General features: G+C 41.5%; 1 protein-coding gene across 3 annotated transcripts in view; it reads right to left on the bottom strand.

Moving 5' to 3' along the window:
* LDB2 (LIM domain binding 2) overlaps positions 1-19,519 on the bottom strand; it is a 346,526-nt gene that overhangs the window by 13,207 nt on the left and 313,800 nt on the right. For all 3 annotated transcript variants that reach the window (XM_066573253.1, XM_066573254.1, XM_066573255.1), the window contains exons 6-7: positions 1,652-1,775; positions 658-791 (exon numbers count right to left, since the gene is read on the bottom strand). In XM_066573253.1, the coding sequence (XP_066429350.1) occupies positions 658-791; positions 1,652-1,775 (258 nt within the window). The remainder of the gene's footprint in view (positions 1-657; positions 792-1,651; positions 1,776-19,519) is intronic.

Genomic DNA, 19,519 nt, shown 5'->3' with positions numbered 1-19,519 from the left:
AATCAAGTCAGTGCACATGTTCATTAAAACAACCCTCTGATTCTAGACAAACAAGATGGCCTTTTGGCTTCTCTAGCTACTTGATGCACACTGTTAATTCCTAGTGCATCAGTAGTCCCAGACACTACATGCTGCTCCGATTGACCAACACTACTCCTGTGAGCAGCACTGGCCAATCAAAGTACCATGTCATTTCTTAGACTTCCAATGTACAGTGTGCATCAGGTAGTAAGAGAAGCCATGCAGCCATCTTGGTTTCTACTGTACCAGAGGGACGCTTTAAAAACATGTTATCATACAATTTAAGCAATCCTCTGATATAATTCGTCTGGTTCACAACAGGTGAGCCTCCTTCTTAAAGGACTTTTCCAGAAATCCACATTGATGGTCTGGCCTGAATGGAGAAGGACTGACCCTCAATGCCCCATGTTCATGAATACTGCTGAAACCGACCCTTTAATTCTTATGCTTGTTCCCACTTATTATACAGGAGAAGCCATCGATGTGTATCTTTGTGACTTTATCTAATTGATGATTACTTATTCATTTCCATCTTTATACTATCCATTCTGAATTTCTGCTCAGATTCTGTTTATGCCCCCAACAAAGAGTCACATACAAGTTATACAAGACCAGCATTAACCTAACGACACTTACAGGTACTTGACTGGATACATTGAGACTTGCGGCTGGCTTTTTCTTACTGTATGTGCTGTTTGTGTTATTTCCTGTACTGCTGGTGGAATTTTTCCTTTTCCGCCTCTTGGTGGTCGTCTGTCTTGTAGGTTCTGCTACAATATACAAATAATATAGTCACATTAGTTTGTAGCCATTGACAAATTTGTGATCATTTATGATTCATCTCCTGGTGGAAACATGATGATTGCATGATGAAGAATCCATAATAAAAGCTATTTGTAGAAGGAGAGCTATATGTGACCTGACCAGGCATTCAACATCTTTATGGCTCTCATTCCAGATGAGTTATATATTTCTCTTTCTACTTAATAGCATTATAGGGTCTTTTCTTTTCCATCTCAAACAAACGTCCTGTCTAGCAATCTCAGCTCTTGGACTACTAATGTCATACTGTCAAAATGAGGCTGAAGAAACAACCCCTTTAAGGAAATGAATTAACAAAGAATTTCCTTTCATTCCAGACCCCCATCTTTTTGCTCTGGAGGACCCAGCACCTATTGTATCTGTGCATTATACAGATATGCCATTGATTTCAGTGGCCAACATGTAATGCTTCAACTCTCCTGCGGTGGTGCTGCAGAGAAATTGCTTACTTGCTGTCATGTTCGCCTATAGATTATAGCTGATTGGTGGGGTTGCCAGCAACGGGAAATCCTGCGATCAGCCTATTGTTAGAGCATCCTTCCAATAAAAATTGATTGTCAAAACCCCATCAATTAGAAATGCTCAGTTGCATTTTATTAAGAGTTTCATACTCCACATTATTGGGAAAATGGTTAGAAAACTTACCTGTCATCTTGTATCTGACTCTTATTTTACAACCAGTGTTTATTGTTTAAGCATTTATGACCCAAAAGTTGTTAAATCTGCCATGGTAAATGTATATTGTACACATAGAGTACAGTAAATGGATATGATGGGAGAAACCACATTGGAGCCACATTAGACTTACCTGGTGGTGCAACCATTCGCTGCCATTTTTGAAACAAACAGGTTTTCAGACAGTCCCGTGGACTTAGGTTATATGTTTTATGTCTTGACATTAATTCTTGCATTGGCTCCAGTATTACACACAACTAAAAGAGAAACATAAATTGAAGGCATTATATAATAAGATCTAATATGTTTACTAAGATTTGCTAAGAGTACAATACATCCAATTAGCAGATACCACGGTGTACATGGATACAGGGCTTCAGTCTTTTCTACCTTTATCCTCTTTGTTACTTTTTACCAATTATGATGGCATTAGAGATGAACGAGCATACTCGTCTGAGCTTGATACTCGTTCGAGTATTAGGGTGTTCGAGATGCTCGTTACTCGTGACGAGTACCACGCGATGTTCGGGTTACTTTCACTTTCTTCCCTGAGAAATTTGCGCGCTTTTCTGGCCAATAGAAAGACAGGGAAGGCATTACAACTTTCCCCTGCGACGTTCAAGCCCTATACCACCCCCCTGCAGTGAGTGGCTGGGGAGATCAGATGTCACCCGAGTATAAAAGTCGGCCCCTCCCGCGGTTCGCCACAGATGCATTCTGACATAGTTCAGGGAAAGTGTTGTTGATGCCGGAGCTGCTATAGGGAGAGCGTTAGGAGTTATTTTAGGCTTCAAGAACCCCAACGGTCCTTCTTAAGGCCATAGAAATCGCAGATCGCACCTATGTGCAATCTGTGATTTCTGTTCTCTTCTCTATATGCGCTCAATGGGGCTGGCAGCAGCAGCGCCGACCCCATTGAGAACATATAGAAGACAAATCATTCTTCTCTGCCATAGCTGTAACAACTGTGGCAGAGAAGAACGATGTTTGCCCATTGAATTCAATGGAGCCAGCAATACAGCCGCCTCCATTGAAAGCAATGGGCTGCCGGCGATCGCAGGATGAATTGTCGGGAAGGGCTTAAATATATAAGCCCTTCCCTGCAATTCATCCAGAAATGTGTTACAATAAAAATATATACCGGCGTATAAGGCGACGGGGCGTATAAGACGACCCCCCAACTGTCACCTTATACGCCGGGAATACAGTGGAGCAAAGAATAAAAATCATTACTCACTTCTTCTGACATTCTGCGGTGCTGCTGCAGGCTGTCGCTCCCTCCTGGTCCACGGCAGAGCATTGCTTTCTCTACGAAGGGCTTTAAATCCCCGCTTCCAGAAACACACGTGTCATTGAATGGCTGTGATTGGCTGAAGGCACGTATGTTTCTGGAGGCGGGGATTTCAAGCCCTGCGTCCAGAAAGCAATGCTCTGCCGGGAACCAGGAGGGAGCGACATCCTGCAGCAGCGCCGCAGAACGCCAGGATAAGTGAGTAATGATTTTTATTCTTTGCTCCACTGTATTACCGGCGTATAAGGTGAGAGTTGGGGGGTCGTCTTATACGCCCCGTCGCCTTATACGCCGGTATATATTTTTATTGTAACACATTTCTGGATGAATTGCAGGGGAGGGCTTATATATTTAAGCCCTTCCCGACAATTCATCCTGCGATCGCCGGCAGCCCATTGCTTTCAGTGGAACCTGCTGTATTGCTGGCTCCATTGAATTCAATGGGCAAACATCGTTCTTCTCTGCCACAGCTGTTACAGCTATGACAGAGGAGAACGATCTTTACGCTGACAGTGCGGGGGGGGCACTCTTGCCGCTATTGTGGCTTAATACTGGGACCTGTGAACTTGAGATGCAGCCCAACATGTAGCCCCTCGCCTGCCCTATCCGTTGCTGTGTCGTTCCCATCACTTTCTTGAATTGCCCAGATTTTCACAATTGAAAACCTTAGCGAGCATCGGCGATATACAAAAATGCTCGGGTCGCCCATTGACTTCAATGGGGTTCGTTACTCGAAACGAACCCTCGAGCATTGCGAAAAGTTTGTCCCGAGTAACGAGCACCCGAGCATTTTTGGTGCTCGCTCATCTCTAGATGGCATTCTTCAAAGTCTTATTTTCTCACCAGTAATGGACCACAGACAATACACTGTGCAATATGCAATTCGGTTTCTGTTTATGAAACTGTTATTATACTGGCAAGTATTTCCCATAATTAGTCGCTCATTGTTAGAGATAATGCCAAATGAATATTGTATCGAAAATACTGTATAGCATCTATTAGATGCCCTAATACAACAAGCTGGTGGGTGCTGTTACAGGGGGCCCTAGGTGGAATGATGGGGCGCCAGGCAGGGACTTCACTGAGAGGCCTGTTGGATGTTGAGAGGAGTCCAAGTAGTTCCCAACCGTAACGGAGTGGTTGGAATAATAAGTCTGCCTACAAGGGTTCTCTCTGCTTACTTAGAAATAGATACCGGACTAGGTATGACGGTTGAAAATTAGGTGCAAACCAGGAACATATAAAAGTACACAACAGTGTATTTGCGTAACTTCCCTGTTTATTGTATAACCAGCATATATACACGTTTTGAGGCTGCCAAGCCTCTTCCTCAGCATCTGCTATGGGCATAACCTTCTTTAAAGGCATGACGTCAACATAAGGCTCTTCACAACTGACGTATGCCCTCAACAGATACTGAGGAAGAGGCTTGGCAGCCTTGAAACGCATATATATGCTGGATATATCATAAACAGAGAAGTTGAGACAATCCACCGTTTTTGTTCTTTTACATGTTCCCGGGTTGCGCATAATATTCCACTGTTTTACTTAGCCCGGTGTCCATTTTCCACACAATCAACCATAAAGTTGTGACGGTCATTGGGGTTATCTGCACCTGCTATATAAAAATGAAAAAAACTCTCTGCTTTCAAGAGTCAAACCTACATATCCCTACGAAAGATACAGTCTAGATTGTCTCTTTTTTTAGTTTTGAGTTGTTCCACTTCCTTTTCTGCACTGTCCACTTTACTCACTTGAAGACCTGGTCGTCAAAAAGCAGTAAATGCCATCACCGTAATATGCTCTGAACGTTTTACTTATCAGCTTTGAACTGGTGATAACTTGCAGTGAAAGGCCTTGCCGGGGCAGAGAGGCCACAGATGGCATGAGGGTCAGCTAGGAGTCGAACTTCCACATCTTTTCTTCGAAAATGATACTGTGCAGGAGATTATGTCAATCTTGGGTATATGTTTTGGGTACCACTACTTCGTGCACCTAACAGGTATTGTCAAGGCCATGCGCTCAGGAGAAACAGAGACTGGTACAGGTCCCTCCGTTCACCTTCCTACCACTACTCTCTACTGCCAGACATTTACACGTTTTTATGGTGCAGCCCCACATCATCGTGTCCTGCCTTCCCCTGTGACCTGCTGCAGCCAATCACAGAATTAACAGTATTCTAGCGGCCAGTCCAAAAAGAACACTGATCGGCCACTAGGTTCAGAAACATACTAATATTAAGATAACACTTGGTAAAAACATAGAACAGGAACTGCTTACGCCCATTACAATGCAACCCAATGCCCCACCCTTTACTAAATCCCTGACTGCGGGGCAGCAGAGATGTAGCATCCCTTTTAGCTGAAGTATATGATTAACGCCACCTCTAGAAATGCACCTCGTTGGGTAGTCTTTTAGTTCTACTTTGGTAGCACCTTTGATTTTTAGAAATCTCCGCCAACCACAGAAGACGTCTGGGTACTTTACTAACCTGCACGATTGTTTTGCCGTAAGCATCATTGGAGCCGCAGCTCACGGACCCCACTGTTATCTAAATGTTATGTGAAAAAATATGGAAATGTAGAAATGCTGTTCAAGAAGCTTCCTTCTTTTTACTCTGAAAGCTTCTGAGTCTCAATGCAAAACTCGATGTCTGCACCTTAGCAGCCCACTCTCGCCCCCCCCCCCCCCCATCAATTACTCCAGTAATTTTCTGCATACAAACCTTGGATTCCTATTCTATTTTGTATATCAAGCATCAGTACACAGATTCATTTGCACATTTTTCTGGATGAGCAGAGCTGTCCAGGTGAATCTATGTAATAATGTTTCCATCTGATGAAACACAGTGGTAATGCTTTGGGAAGAGTCTTCATTAGGACTAGGGAGTGTGTAAGTGTGTGTGGAGGGTACGCTTTAAAGTGAACCTGCTATCACCATCTCATCCCTAAAACTCACTTCACCGGCCTGCAGGGATTGAAAAATCAATCACTTCTAATGCCCTGTGTTTTCCTAATTAGTCCACATACCTCTGCAATTAGGTGCCAAACTTATCCTGCACCATATGCAAATGAGCAGAGAAGACATACTATACTGAAGCCGATGTATCTACAGTGGCGTGCCGCCAATGTAGGCAGATCACTCAACTGCTATGGAGCCAGTGGGATAGAGGGGCCTACCCTGCCCCAAGTCTCCCCGCTTAATTGCCTCCTCCTTCCTTTTCTCAGTGTAGTACTGTCGCGAGAGGGTGGAGGAGCAGCCTGCATTGACTGAGAGAAATGTCCTGGCAAGCTGGAATATAAGTAGCTTGTGCTCCTGCTGGCCAGATGATCAGGGAAAGGGGGTCATAGGGAGGGAGTTAAAAGCTTCAAGGGCCACAGAGGGAACACCATTACTATGTGGGGCCACAAAGGGGAAATCAGGACTTTGTGGAACCACACCACAGGAGAGAACCCCAAAATTTGTGGGGCTGCAGAGGGAACCCCAGGACTTTGTGGGGTCTCAGAAGGGACTCCAGGACTTTGTGAGCACACAGGGAAGACACCAAGATTTTCTCAGAGTGTGAGAGGTTCATTGAGTATAGTGGTAGGATAGGGAGAGTATACAGAGAAGAGTCATGGCTAGATGACATATTCATGGTCTGCACCCGGACAAAGAACAAAAATGAAAATGGACATCACCAATCAGAGGAGACATCACATGTGATCACTGGAGGTAACTGCACTATAATCACTGTGTAGAGATGGCATCTGACTATTATATGGTGACTGCTTTATTTAGAGATATACTAGAGCTAAGCTACTGTATCTAAGCCTATCACATTATTGATATGCTGCTGCTAATATAATTTTGCTATTGGGGGGCCCAATGCTGGGACAAGATGGGGCCCCCCCATTGGTTCTATGTATATCCCCTGGGTGTCTAGCTAACCACTCCCCCTTTCTCTTTATAGAGAGGATTTCCTGTGTAAGGGTGATGTGATGAGCTGTCTATCGAGAGATATGGAATGTGATTAGCTCAACAGCCCATGAATCAGTGTGACGTTTCTCAGCCAGATGACTCTTGTTTGCTGCTTCGCATACATCGCGGGATAACTTTGGAACATAATTGCAGAGGTACATGGGCTCATAAGGAAAAGAGAGATCAATAGAAATGATTGATTCTTCATTCCCTGCAGATGAGTAAAGTTAGTTTTCATGTTGAGATGGTTCTGACAGTGTGCTACCACCGTGGCTCACCTGTCACTGGAGGTGCCTTCAAGGGCCACCATTTCCCTTGTTCTGCAAGATGGGCTCTGTCCACTCCACACTGTGCTGCCTCTGCTTCATTCCTGCTCACAGTCTAGGGTGCATGCACGCTCCAATCCCTCCTCTTAAAGGGCCAGTGTGCACACCCCTTTAAGGTCTCCCACCAACCACCAGCAACATACTGCTACATTAGCCATCCTCTCCCCCTTGGCTAATTGATCTACATCAGCCATTGAGACAAAGCACCCATTTTGTTTATGCCAGTTCTGACTCCTGTTTGACTCACTCCTGACTATTCTGACTTCGCTGTTCCCTAACTTTGAATCTGATTATTAGGCCTTGCTACTGCCTGTCCTGACCTTCTACCTGTGCTGCCAGCTCTGACCATTGCCTGACCACTACGCTACAGTTCACAACATCAGGTACTGTGCTTGGTCCAGTGCAGCATCAGCAGCCACATCACCACGACTATCTGGACAAGTAATGGCTTGGTGATCCTGCAGTAAAGACTGTATCTCACTTTAAGGGGGGGTCAAAGATAAAAACCGAGGTGCCCCAGGTGCTGCCTTGCCAGATAGTCCAAAGTCAAACGACTGTGTGGCAGGTGGATCCACATCCGTCTTCCTAGCAGACAGGTTCCTTTTAAGCAGAGCATTATTGGTGCTTGGAGTTGAGGTGCTCCAAATCTATAATCTGGCCACCTAACGTTGGCATTGTGGTAGTGCCCAATGACCCATGGTCCCTTAGTCAATCAATACTTTACTGCATAAATGTAAGTGCAAGGCTTCAAAGTGTATGAGGGCTATAGTGTAAGGGGGCCCCTGACCTTTAGTACCCAAGGGAAGGGGCAAGATGACTCTCAGTTCTCCCCTTCTTCCATCTCCACATTTTATTATTTCTTGAGTAAGGAATGTCTATGGTCTCTCCAAGCCTCGCAGCCTGGTCACGGCTGATACAACAGGACACAGTTACTAAAATACTGTATTTTCAGAAAATTCTAATATCTGCTATGCAAAATTAACATAAATGTATTAAATATTATTTCAGAATAAAACAAAATTCATGCACAGGCTGATCTTGTATAATAAAGAAGCTGTGGTCAGTGGGGTATAGTGGAGATATGGATATGGCATATGGAGCGAGATATACAGCATAAAGAAACCTGTGCCTCTTCCGAATACATTTCTAGAAATTAAAGCTGTGACACATTTGCTGCCTGCCTGGGATGTAGACAGCACAGTGTGATAATGACTGCAGTCTGCCACCACTGTCTCTATGGGATTTTAATCTCTTCCCTTTGCTAACAATTGCTTTCAATGACAATTCTTAATTAGCAAGACATTTTCTTCCTCTCTCCATGGCCGATTGCAAATAAAATCTAATACCAAGTCTCGGTGAGAGTAAGGACATGTTCACATGTAATGCATTTGCCGTTGGCAAATCTCACATGGTTTATTCAAAGAAGACTCTATAGAAATCCAAGGCTAACCCTCAGAACTGCGCGGTGGAGGTGTTAAAGATGCACCACAAATCTACATGAGAATTAGCCCCTTTGTCATCATTGAGGCTAAATCTCAATTTTTCTGGGCAGAATCTGTAGCAAATAGGTGACATCATTTTTGTTTTACCCATATTGTGGGTAGAAATACAAAAAATAAATTTCCGATGTCTGTGATTGGGTTATGTAAACCTCATTCACTTGTATTGGCGGTGCATTGTCATTGGATTTGACGCAGATTTCATGTCACATCCAGAACGTGTGAACACACCCTTAACCCCTTTCAATCAAATTTGTATCCTGGTTTTCCTAGGGGGCTTACTGTTTTTCTGCCATTATACAATGGCGCTATCTGCTGGCTAAAGCCAGTACTGCATGAGGTGACACGTTGGATAGACTCCAACAGCAAAGAGGCTGGCAATATACAGTAAGAGAACCCCAAAGGATGTCTTGCAACATCGGAGCTGTACAGCCTTAAATCATAATGTCTTCAGACGTCAGACAGTGGATTGGAAAGCGTTAAGGCTAGATGACTTTTTTTTGTTGCTCAATGCACAAGGAAGACGACTACCTATGTGTAGGGGGAAAGCGCTGCACAGCGCCCCCTTACACATAGCAGTGGAACTGCTATGTAGCTCCACGCCCTCCTGGTCTGAGTTGTGGTCAGGAGAGGGTAGAAGGGTAGAAGAGGCACAAGGCCGCTACCGATGCATGTTGTCAGCACCGCAGTGCCGTGTAAAGGTTCCCCTATGCCTGCCACAGTCCATTGTATGAATGGCCCATGACGGAACTGTAAAGCATCTCTCTAAAAGCTGCTGAATGACATATTTCTGCAGAAAAGCCAAGCTAGATGCCCCATAATCATGTGCAGACAGCTGAATAAGAAAATCTATAATCCAAAAAGAAAAACAGGTTTAAAAATGGAAAAAGTTTCACTTTCTGGTTTAAATAGTGAAAAAAGTAGTCGGTACATTCCCTTTAAAAGTGTTGGCTTTAAAAAATACATTTATCAGCAGGTAATAGCAAACCAAAATAAAGTAGTCTAAAAGAGGAGAAGCCAGAGATTAGAGGAGAGCATTAATGACTATAATATCTGTCTGATGGCATGAAGCCTACTTTTTAGATTCGTACACTAATGCTTGTCATTGACTTGCTGTCACAGATCCTTGCAATGGAGAAGGCAGCGTGTGTGATAACATCACTATACTGAAGAATAAAGCAGGAGGGGTATGCCGTATGATGATAGGGGAGGACTGCTGAACCTGCCTACAGGGTTCATAGCACAAGCTGAACAAGTAAACCAGTGACAGGTAATGTCAGCCTATTGAGTGTTCTCCTGCGCAACGTGAGAATGGCAATATCTAAGGAAATACATTATATACAGTAATTGTGTAAAAACTGTGTAAACGTTTTTTAGGCAGGTGAGAAAAAAATGCTGCAAAGTAAGAATGCAAAGTGAAATGTAGGTACACTTGCCCAAAGTTTGGAATTCTGTAGGATTTTTGTTTCTGTTTCAGTTAGTGACAGTGTTTCGACTTATATTTGAAAATGATTATTATTATCACCTGTTTGGTAAAATTTATTTTATCAAACAGGTGATAATAATCATCATTTTCATATGTAAGTTGAAACACAGTGACTAACTGAAACAGAATCAGCTGTGTAGGAGGCTTGAAACTGTGTAAAGAACAGCCAAACTCTGCTACAAAGGTGAGGCTGTGGAAGACAGTTTCATATTACAGGTCATACACAATGGCAAGACTGAGCAGAGCAACAAGACAAAGGTAGTTATACTGCATCAGCAAGGTCTCTCCCAGGCAAAGATTTTAAAGCAGACTGGGGTTACAAGTTGGGCTGTTCAAACTGTTTTGAAGAAGCCCAAAGAAATGGCCAACGTTGAGGACCATAAACACAGTGGTCGGCAAAGGAAACTTAAGGTACTTTTTCATGATTGTCTGATTATTGCCTGAAACAACGGGGACTGTAAGATGGATGTCATGGGTGGCTCTGTAATCTCTCCTAACAATGGCAGCAAGGTGCCTGCTTGGTGGTGCGCAGTGGCACAATTAATCGGTACAGTTTTTTATAATGAACGATGGTTTGTCACGTGACGCCAGCACTTCCCACATAACTGTTATGGGCAATGGTGATAAATAACTTGACAGGAGTCCTGGTAGCTTTAAGTAATAAACTGGAAGTACATGGTTTACTGAAGCATTAAGTGGATACAACACTGAACAATTGCAATCTTCAGCAGAGCAATTAAACTTGTAGTAGACAACATGGTTTAACATGAACAGTTTATTCCTGAATTAATACACTTTTATCTTTAATGCTCTCGCTCTCTCTATGTAACTAGAGGTGACACAGTAGAAATCCCACAGGCCTGATTAACTGTTGAGCTTACTGGAAAGGTAGTGATGCAGCTTAAAGATGGAGGTTTTATTGGATCTTCTTTGTCTATCCCTGGTTTAGACTTCACTGGGTTTGTTTTAGTGTAACTCACTGTTTTAAGTGGATTGGATCCTCCTCCTCACTGCTGTCAGGCTAGGGTATGTCATACAGCCAATAAGCAGCCAGCTGTTGCCAAGCTCTTAGCTTAGGAAGAAAGGGTAAACAAGGTTTCAACGCCGTGCCTCCTATGTCTCCTGGTAGCAAATAGGCAGGTGTGACAGGACCATGATTGTCTGGCTATTCTGGAGAACCCTCTGGGCCACTACAGCTACATGTTCTCCTTTAATCACTGCAAATGTATTCAACATCTATGTGCAAGATCCTCTTTAAAAAGATTTGTAAAGCATTGTAATAGTAGAAGTTTTGAAACTTCTAATATACTTTGTGTTTAATTCATCCCTATTTTCAGGATCTCTGCTTCCTGTCAATTAGAAGGGTTATTTTATAGCCCTGCTGAGAGATACGGTTGGCTAAAATGTATCAGTCTAGGTCAAAGGTCTAGCCAAGATGAAACAGCTGTCAACAGATTGGTGTCTCTGGTTTGGCTGATATCACTTGTAAAGGTAACTACTGTACCGTCAATAGATGGCACTAGCGAAATCATTGTATTCTTTATGGGAGAGCTAATTTGCATACTTCTTTCCCATGAAGATTAGCCAATAAGCCTCCATACACAGCTGGTCCTTTTAATGAAAGCTAATACAACACCCTCAAAGCTTCAACAAGCCATCTCATTTAGCCAGCCTAAACCCTGCTCTGTACTTATAGTATGAGGGGCTTTTACCCCAAAACAGCTGTCCACAGATGGGTCTCTGGCTTAACTAATATTTCAAATCATGTTGCAAGGCTCCTTAAAGGGCCAGACAAGACTATTCTTAGTTACTGGCATAAAGCAAGAGTTGTTGAAATTAATTAATTGAAACAGAAAAGTAAAAGTATTAGCTAGTATTCAAAAGATTCAGAGCTTTTCATTGCACAGTGGATGTTTTATTAGGATAAGGCTGGACATGTCCTTTAAAGCGGTTCTACAAGATTAGAAAAACATGGCTGCTTTCTTCCAGAAACACCTATCCACGAGTTGTGTATTGAATTGCAATAGTACTGAAGCTAAGCCCTATTGAAGTGAATGGCTCTGAGCTGCAGTACTAAACCTACATAATTTCACTGAGGTTTTGTTAATTAATCCCTGATTCATTTCTGCAGCAAGTTGGTGTATCCACCTTAACTGCAGCAGGGCATGCAACTACTGGCCATGAGGCTCTGCAGTAAAGTGCTTCCTCTGCTTGCTGTAACACTTTCATAGCGGCTACCTGCAGCAGCCACTAGGGGGAGCTAACTGTTTAACTTGTCACTGCATAATGAGGCAGCTTGTGTTAATATAACTAGAGAAGTGCAAAATGATGTTTTTGTGCAGAACAAATCCTTCCAAAGTGCTGTCTACTAGGGGGTCTTACTTCTAATTTGCTGCCCTCCTGTATGCCAAGTAAAATATGTCTCTAGTAACAGAGATAACAAGACAGAACACAGGAAGTAAAGGATGGTGATAATGTATGCTGCCTATAAACGTCTATTGAGAGCAGAGGGGAGGGAGGAGGAGGGAGAATGGATCACGCAGATGAGAAACCTGAGAATTAGAGATGGAACCCGCAAAGTGGAAAAACCGGTGAAAAAATGCAGGAAACAAGTTATATAATGGACAGAATGTGTTATTCCTCAAGTACAGACACAGCAGATTATTCTGAAAAGTCACCTGAAAGTACAGGTACTTTTTTAAATCATAGCTGTATTAATCCATATGCAGTTAGCTCTCCTAGTGGTGGTTTCTTGGAAGTTAAAATTATAGTATTTATCAAATCAGAGGTCAGGAGGGGTAAAGTTCCTCCTTAGCGGGAACACCTAGTAGGCTTTGAGGAGACTTATAATGTCACCCATGCTACTCTGGAAAATGTATGCAAATGTAAGGAAGCAATAATTGCTCTGCAGCACTGCCTAATAGAAGTAAGCATTAGTGCGAGTCAAGTCTGACCTTTTAATAGGCCTTGTAAAAATGGCCTTACAAGTCTCCTCACACCTACTAGGTGCTTTCCCTAAGGAGTAACTTTACCCCTTCCAACCCACATTATAGACATCTCACCCAGCAATCTACTGCACAATGATGGGGGCAAAAACCCTGAAACAGCTGTCTGTGTATGGTGATCTTTTCCTTCTGGTGAAGACTTTGGCTTCAGTTTATATTCCCAGTCATTGTTACAAGGACTATTAATAGGTCAGACCATGATTTGCAAGAATGCGGCCTTCCAATAGGTGGCGCTGTAGAGGCATTATTCCATCTTGCCATTATCAAATCAGAAAAACTCATCTACTCTCTAAATATTTTGAAATTAATCAGAATAGAATTCTAAACTACATACTGAATGGTGGACATTAACCTCTACAAACCCTCATAACAATATTAATATACTAATAACTAAGCACTTAAATAGGGGAAAAATAAATCTAAACACCCATCCATCGGAAGCAGTTCACTGCCCTAATATTGTTTTCTCCCCTTTGTGTTATACCCTCTAGGTAATTTCTGCTGCACATTCACGTAAACATTGTGTTATCAAGAAATTGTCAATACATTTGCATAAAATAGTAAAAATAAATGAAGAAGGCTGAGATACTGCTGACTTCCAGTGTTGTGCTGCTGCACATGACCACTAGATGGCAATAACGATATATCTAGGTTTTTCGTAAAGCAGCATACTAATCCCCAATATACTGTTCTTGTGTCAGAAGTAATGCTGCTATTTGAAATAGAAAAACATTGTCTTCAAGCGCTGGAATTAATTATACCAGATACAGAAAAAAAAGGACAAAAACCCCTGCTATGCAAAATACGGCAAGACAAAAACAGATTAAATGGACAGAAATGCACTAAGCTAGCAGTACTATTTTCTCACATTAAAAAAAAATCCCTAAAATAGTTAGAAAGTCTAATAGTTACAAAATAGCAACTATTTACATATGTGGTATATTATAGTATGTAGAAACCGCAAAACTGCCAAACTATATATGTCATTATGACTCATTAACCATATCTACCTGCAGAGAGTATGACCATATAGACTAGAAATCACTTTTCACTCCTATTAGTAAATTAAAAAATACTATAAATAATTATAGTTTATAAAAAAGGGGGATGAAAAGGTGTGAGCAAGGTAGATCATAGATAGATAGATAGATAGATATGAGATAGATAGATAGATATGAGAGATAGATAGATAGATAGATAGATATGAGATAGATAGATAGATAGATAGATAAATAGATAGATAGATAGATAGATATGAGAGATAAATAGATAGATAGATAGGAGATAGATAGATAGATATGAGATAGATAGATAGATAGATAAATAGATAGATATGAGACAGATAGATCTCTTACTAATAAATGAGAATTGTGTTCTATCTCAGTTCTATAAGTGCTGAGAATTTTTCTTTTTACTTACCACCTACCTTACTGAGTGCAAACTCTATCTATCTATCTCCCTAAAGGGTTAAATATGCCATACAGATGGACTGGAAAATGGGGCAAAACCTTTACCACAATTGCCACATGTGCCAAATTTTGGCGCAGCAGAACTGAGCTTGCTGGACACGTGTCAATTATCTGATGCCCTAACATAAAAAAAGGGATTTTCTGCTGTATGGGAGTAGGTGCAGAAGTGAGGGAAGATGCACAGGGACTACAGAGAAAAGGCCACAGGGAGAGTAGAGGAGTGGTGATCTAGGACTGCGTCTGAAAGAAAGCTGAGGAAGGAGCTGCCATGGTTCAAAAAAGAGCAGGATAGTTTAACGCCAGCCCAAAGGAGCAGAGAGGAGCACTTCTGATTCCAGCCAATAGTGCAGGAGAGCCTGGGTCTGTAGAAACGTTGACTCCCTTGCATCAAAACCGTAAGTGAGGCTTGCCTCAGCTGAGACTTTGGATGAGTGCTCACTATAGGAACGACAGCAATAGGCCTGCTGCATTGGGGAAATTGGACTGTTAAATTTCTGTTGCTCGAGATTCTGATCATGGACAGAGAAATTTGCACAGGGGGATGATAAAACGGCAGCACCCCGAATGCACAGATCGTTGGTAAATAAGACGTTGAAGGTTAGGCTCTATAATCTGTATTTCTAAGAATGCATCGATACTAGGAAAGTGTTAAGGAAATTACTTGGAAGGTACAACTATGGTAGAGTTGATAGCACATTGTGCCTAAAGTATCACAGGGAAAGTTGAATTACTTTTTCATTATCATTTCATTGTTCACCTTTATTTTCGTGTTCCTAAATAAATATTGTACGCTGTGGTTACTCCATCTGCTGCAATCTTACACCGCCATACCTTACCCTGTGACATATCTATTATCAGTTATCTAATATGTATCACTGATCATCTATAAGGCTTTCACTGTGTTGTTGTCACAGTCCTGCTTTTGTTTCATGATGTTGCTAACCGCTGGCTGTTCTGCCTTCCTATTTCTACGTCACGGCCCCCCACCAAACCCAATGTATAAAACTGGGTGTCACATACCCTCCACCTCCTGGTCTCATTAGACTGTACTAGTTTGGGGGAAGTCCCTCCGTTTATATCTGCTACTATTCTGTTATCCTGTTTTGCCTGCCTGTATTAATATACATATTTGTATATTTACTGTACTGTATTTGTAACTGTTTACAACATACAATGTAGCTTTTGTATGAACTGCACTTACCTAACAATTTCATTAGCTACATTATTTTTCCTATATGGATATACTGCACTAGAAAAACAACCGTTTTTACCGTTTCATGTCATTTTACAAGTTCCCTCTGGAATAGATTACTGACAGCACAGCGTATTGTATCTGTGATTTTACATTTAGGCACATCTTCTAATTCCAAGAGAATGCAAAGAGCATATATTGTAATAAAAGACATTCCATCCTTGGATTGTACAATATACTGGCCAGATACCAATATATTCAGAATTTGGCCAGTTTCAGACAAGTGTAACACGTCCATAATTCAGATCCGTAATACGGACATGGTACAGATGACATTGCAGCCATCAGTATTTCATCTGTATTTGCCGCCATATTTGCTGTCATTGTTTTTAGTTTCTACTGGGTAAATACTGATCCGTATTTGCTCAATAGAAATTAATAATAGCAAGGAATGCAAATAAGAAAGCAAAATCGGATAAAAGTAGCACATATTGCATTTTTAAAACATGACTGTGACATATACGGCCATGCGAATAGATACACAGAATTACATTAGTTCCGTATTATGGTCTGCAAACCACTGACCCAATACAAAGCGAAAATATGCTCAACTGAGATCGGCCTTTATCATATAACACACACACACACACACACACTAAACACACTCTCTTAGGGTTTTCTGAGTTAATAGACAGATGTCCCCTATTCAGTACTCCATTTCCCCTTGGATGACCTGACACATCCATGAATTACCCAGACAGTCAGCTTAAGTGAGATGAAAAACATGTAATGCCTTGTTTTCCATTGGTGACATTGTAACAAAGGTAATCGGTCCATTAAAAGGGTTGTCCAGTTGTAAACTATTGTTGCAGCAATTGTAGATACTCAGGGGTCCATTGCCAGGGAATCCCACCAAACAATTGTTCTCTGGACCGGTGCGCTTGTACACTAAATTGATTTCTGCAGGAAGCAGACAACACCATTTGCACTGCAGTGGCCAGTCTTGGTATTGCAGGCATAGTTCTCACTGAAAGGAATGTGAACTAGGCCTGCAATGCCAAACCTAGCCACTGCAGTAGGAATGGAACTGTTTGCTTCCTGCAGAAATCTGCTCAATGTGTGAATGCATTGGCTTGGCAAGCAGCAAATCAGCAGAGCTTAGTTGTGACAGACCCCATTGATCTCCTATTGATGAGCTATCCTGTGCATAGGCCATCAATAATTTTCAACTCGACAACACCTTTAAAAGACACAGCTTTGATAATTGTACTATAACGAGCTGTAGACCAATGTGTCCATCACACGGCCAGGACAAATTTATATCCACTGGTAGTAAATAATTAAGCTTCGTATTGAATGACAGCAAGCAAGAGAGCTTGAAGACGGTAAGAACTGGAAAGAGAGTAAGAGAATATTGGAAAACTGTTTAACACTTCCCTACACAAAGAATAACTTATTTGCTGAAACTGGAACACCCCTTTAATTAAAGGCCCCTTCACACAAGATGTATTTAAACCACTTATTGAAAGATGTTTCCTGAGTATCACTGCAGCCATATAGAAGCAGCCCTGGAGCCCAGCTAGGAGGTAACGCTTTCCAGGAGAGCTTCACGCTAAGCAGGAAGGCCTTGATGATAATGATGATTTATTCTCACATGGTAGGATGACTGATCAATGATAACAGATTTTTTTTTAATATTGATTTTTTTACATTCACAGTGAGAAGTGAATTGTCGTGATTACTGAGCTGTGTGTATGACCAGATACATAAGCAGAGAGAGCAGCTGGTTTAAAAGGCTTATGATATATATATATATATATATATATATATATATATATATATATATATATGTGTGTGTGTTTATGCTGCTTTACACCATACCCCTTATTTCTCCTATACAGTACAAATTCTGACTTTAAAGTATATCCCGTCTTAGATGTCTTTTTAGAACTAGCTGTCTGGTATGTACATGAGCAGTAACATTAGTTCTGGTCATTATACGGCTTTTATCCTGCAATTTTTAACAGTTTTCCCCTCTGCAGATTGTACCTCTAATTCTCAATCCTTCCTGAGTTGGTCGGAAGAGACTGCGGCTATGATGTCTCCGTACACAGCACACATGGAAAAGGAGATTGTGCTCATTTAACACTATCATTTATATATATAAATAAGCAGCATGGAGGACATTATGCAGCAGAACTGAGCAGTGTAGATGTGATTCCAATAGCTGTAAAACAACTAAATCACTTAGTATTTGCTGTAGCACTATGTCTATGTGTGTCTTTCTGCTTCTCCTCCCTCCTCCTCCATAGAATTCTATGTACTCTAATCTGTCAGTGAACTATTAGTCTGTCTTGTCTCCCAAGAAAAACTTAAGCAGCCTTTCAAAGTGAGTGAACATTTGAGGAGAGAAGCCTCATAAGTGGAGAAAGAAGCATTTGCCTCTTATATGATTTATTACAAAGTTTCTTATATCTGTCTGTACTATTGATTTATGCCAAGTGTGTTGAACACTCAGGGGCTATTTGCAGCTATCTTTATCTCCGTAAACAATTTGTCACCTAAAATAAATCTTCATTATGTACAAATGTACAAAAGTAATTTTGTTTCTCCATCTCCTCTGCAGACCGATGTGTCTCCATGGTAACAGACTACACACAAACCACATGTGTAGTCTGAACCTCCCAGCCTTACTTGATTCCATCTGTCCCTGTGTCTTGCTAAGCTACTGATTGTATAAAAGAAAGAAAGTGGTGACAGATGGAAGGGAGCATGACTACAAAATCAGGCCACACCATGTTGCCTGCATATGAGCTGTATACACAATAGGATTTTTTTTACTTTAGAGGTTTTCAAACCAGAACTACGACTCGATATGTAATTTTTTCATGGCCCCATGACATTTACATACATCCCTAACCATTTAAGATAGGGACACTATAAAAAGTAAACTTGCAAAGTATAACCAGGATCTGAGCGTATGGGTGGTATTGTTCTATCCACATTGTGTGTGTCGTGGCATTAAGGAAGAACCAATATATCCTATATGTTCCAGCAGAGAAACATTTTCTTTTTCCCCTCTTGCCAACTGACATTCAATAATAAACACATAGAGGGACTGAACGGAGGTGTACAGTATCTTTAGGAAACAGCATGGGAAATCTGCACTTCCTCCTTAGCATCTCACAGTGGAGCGTTCACTGTTGTTGAGTCACATTTCCTTCCTGTAAGTAGGACAACATGTCAGCATGTCCATTTTTTACGTTATTTGTTGCACAATCCAGGCGGTAATATACAAGGCATTGTGTACTTATATCTAATGCTATTATTAACATGAAGAGCTCTGCATAGGAACACATTGTGATAGGATTCTGGTCAAGGATAAAACAATAGGAATGTTTTTATAGTTTTACAGAAAGGCGCCCGCAGCATCGCCCCGATAGTATTTTAATATGTTTGTGTTTTTATCGTATACAACAAAAGCAACGAAGCAAAACGTAGAGAATAGAGAATAAAGCAAGAGGACATCCAGATACAGGATAGTGAGCAGGCGAAGGGGGAAATGGCGGATCTCCTGGGACACATAGAGATTTCTTCATATAGTTGTCACAGCGTGACTGTAGTATAAGGCAGCAGGGGCGAAGAAGGGAGAATACTTGCTGGGATTTCTGGTTTTGTGTTTAGGGTTTTTTAAAGGGACTCAAAAGAATGCAAAAGAGAATATTCTAAGGCGGTGTTCACGCTTTGCATTTTTTTTTGCGTTTTTTTTTTTC

Source organism: Eleutherodactylus coqui, chromosome 7 (assembly GCF_035609145.1).
Source record: "Eleutherodactylus coqui strain aEleCoq1 chromosome 7, aEleCoq1.hap1, whole genome shotgun sequence".
Lineage (NCBI taxonomy): Eukaryota > Metazoa > Chordata > Amphibia > Anura > Eleutherodactylidae > Eleutherodactylus > Eleutherodactylus coqui.
The sequence above is the reverse complement of the archived record's forward strand: the minus strand, read 5'-3'. Positions and strand labels throughout refer to the sequence as shown.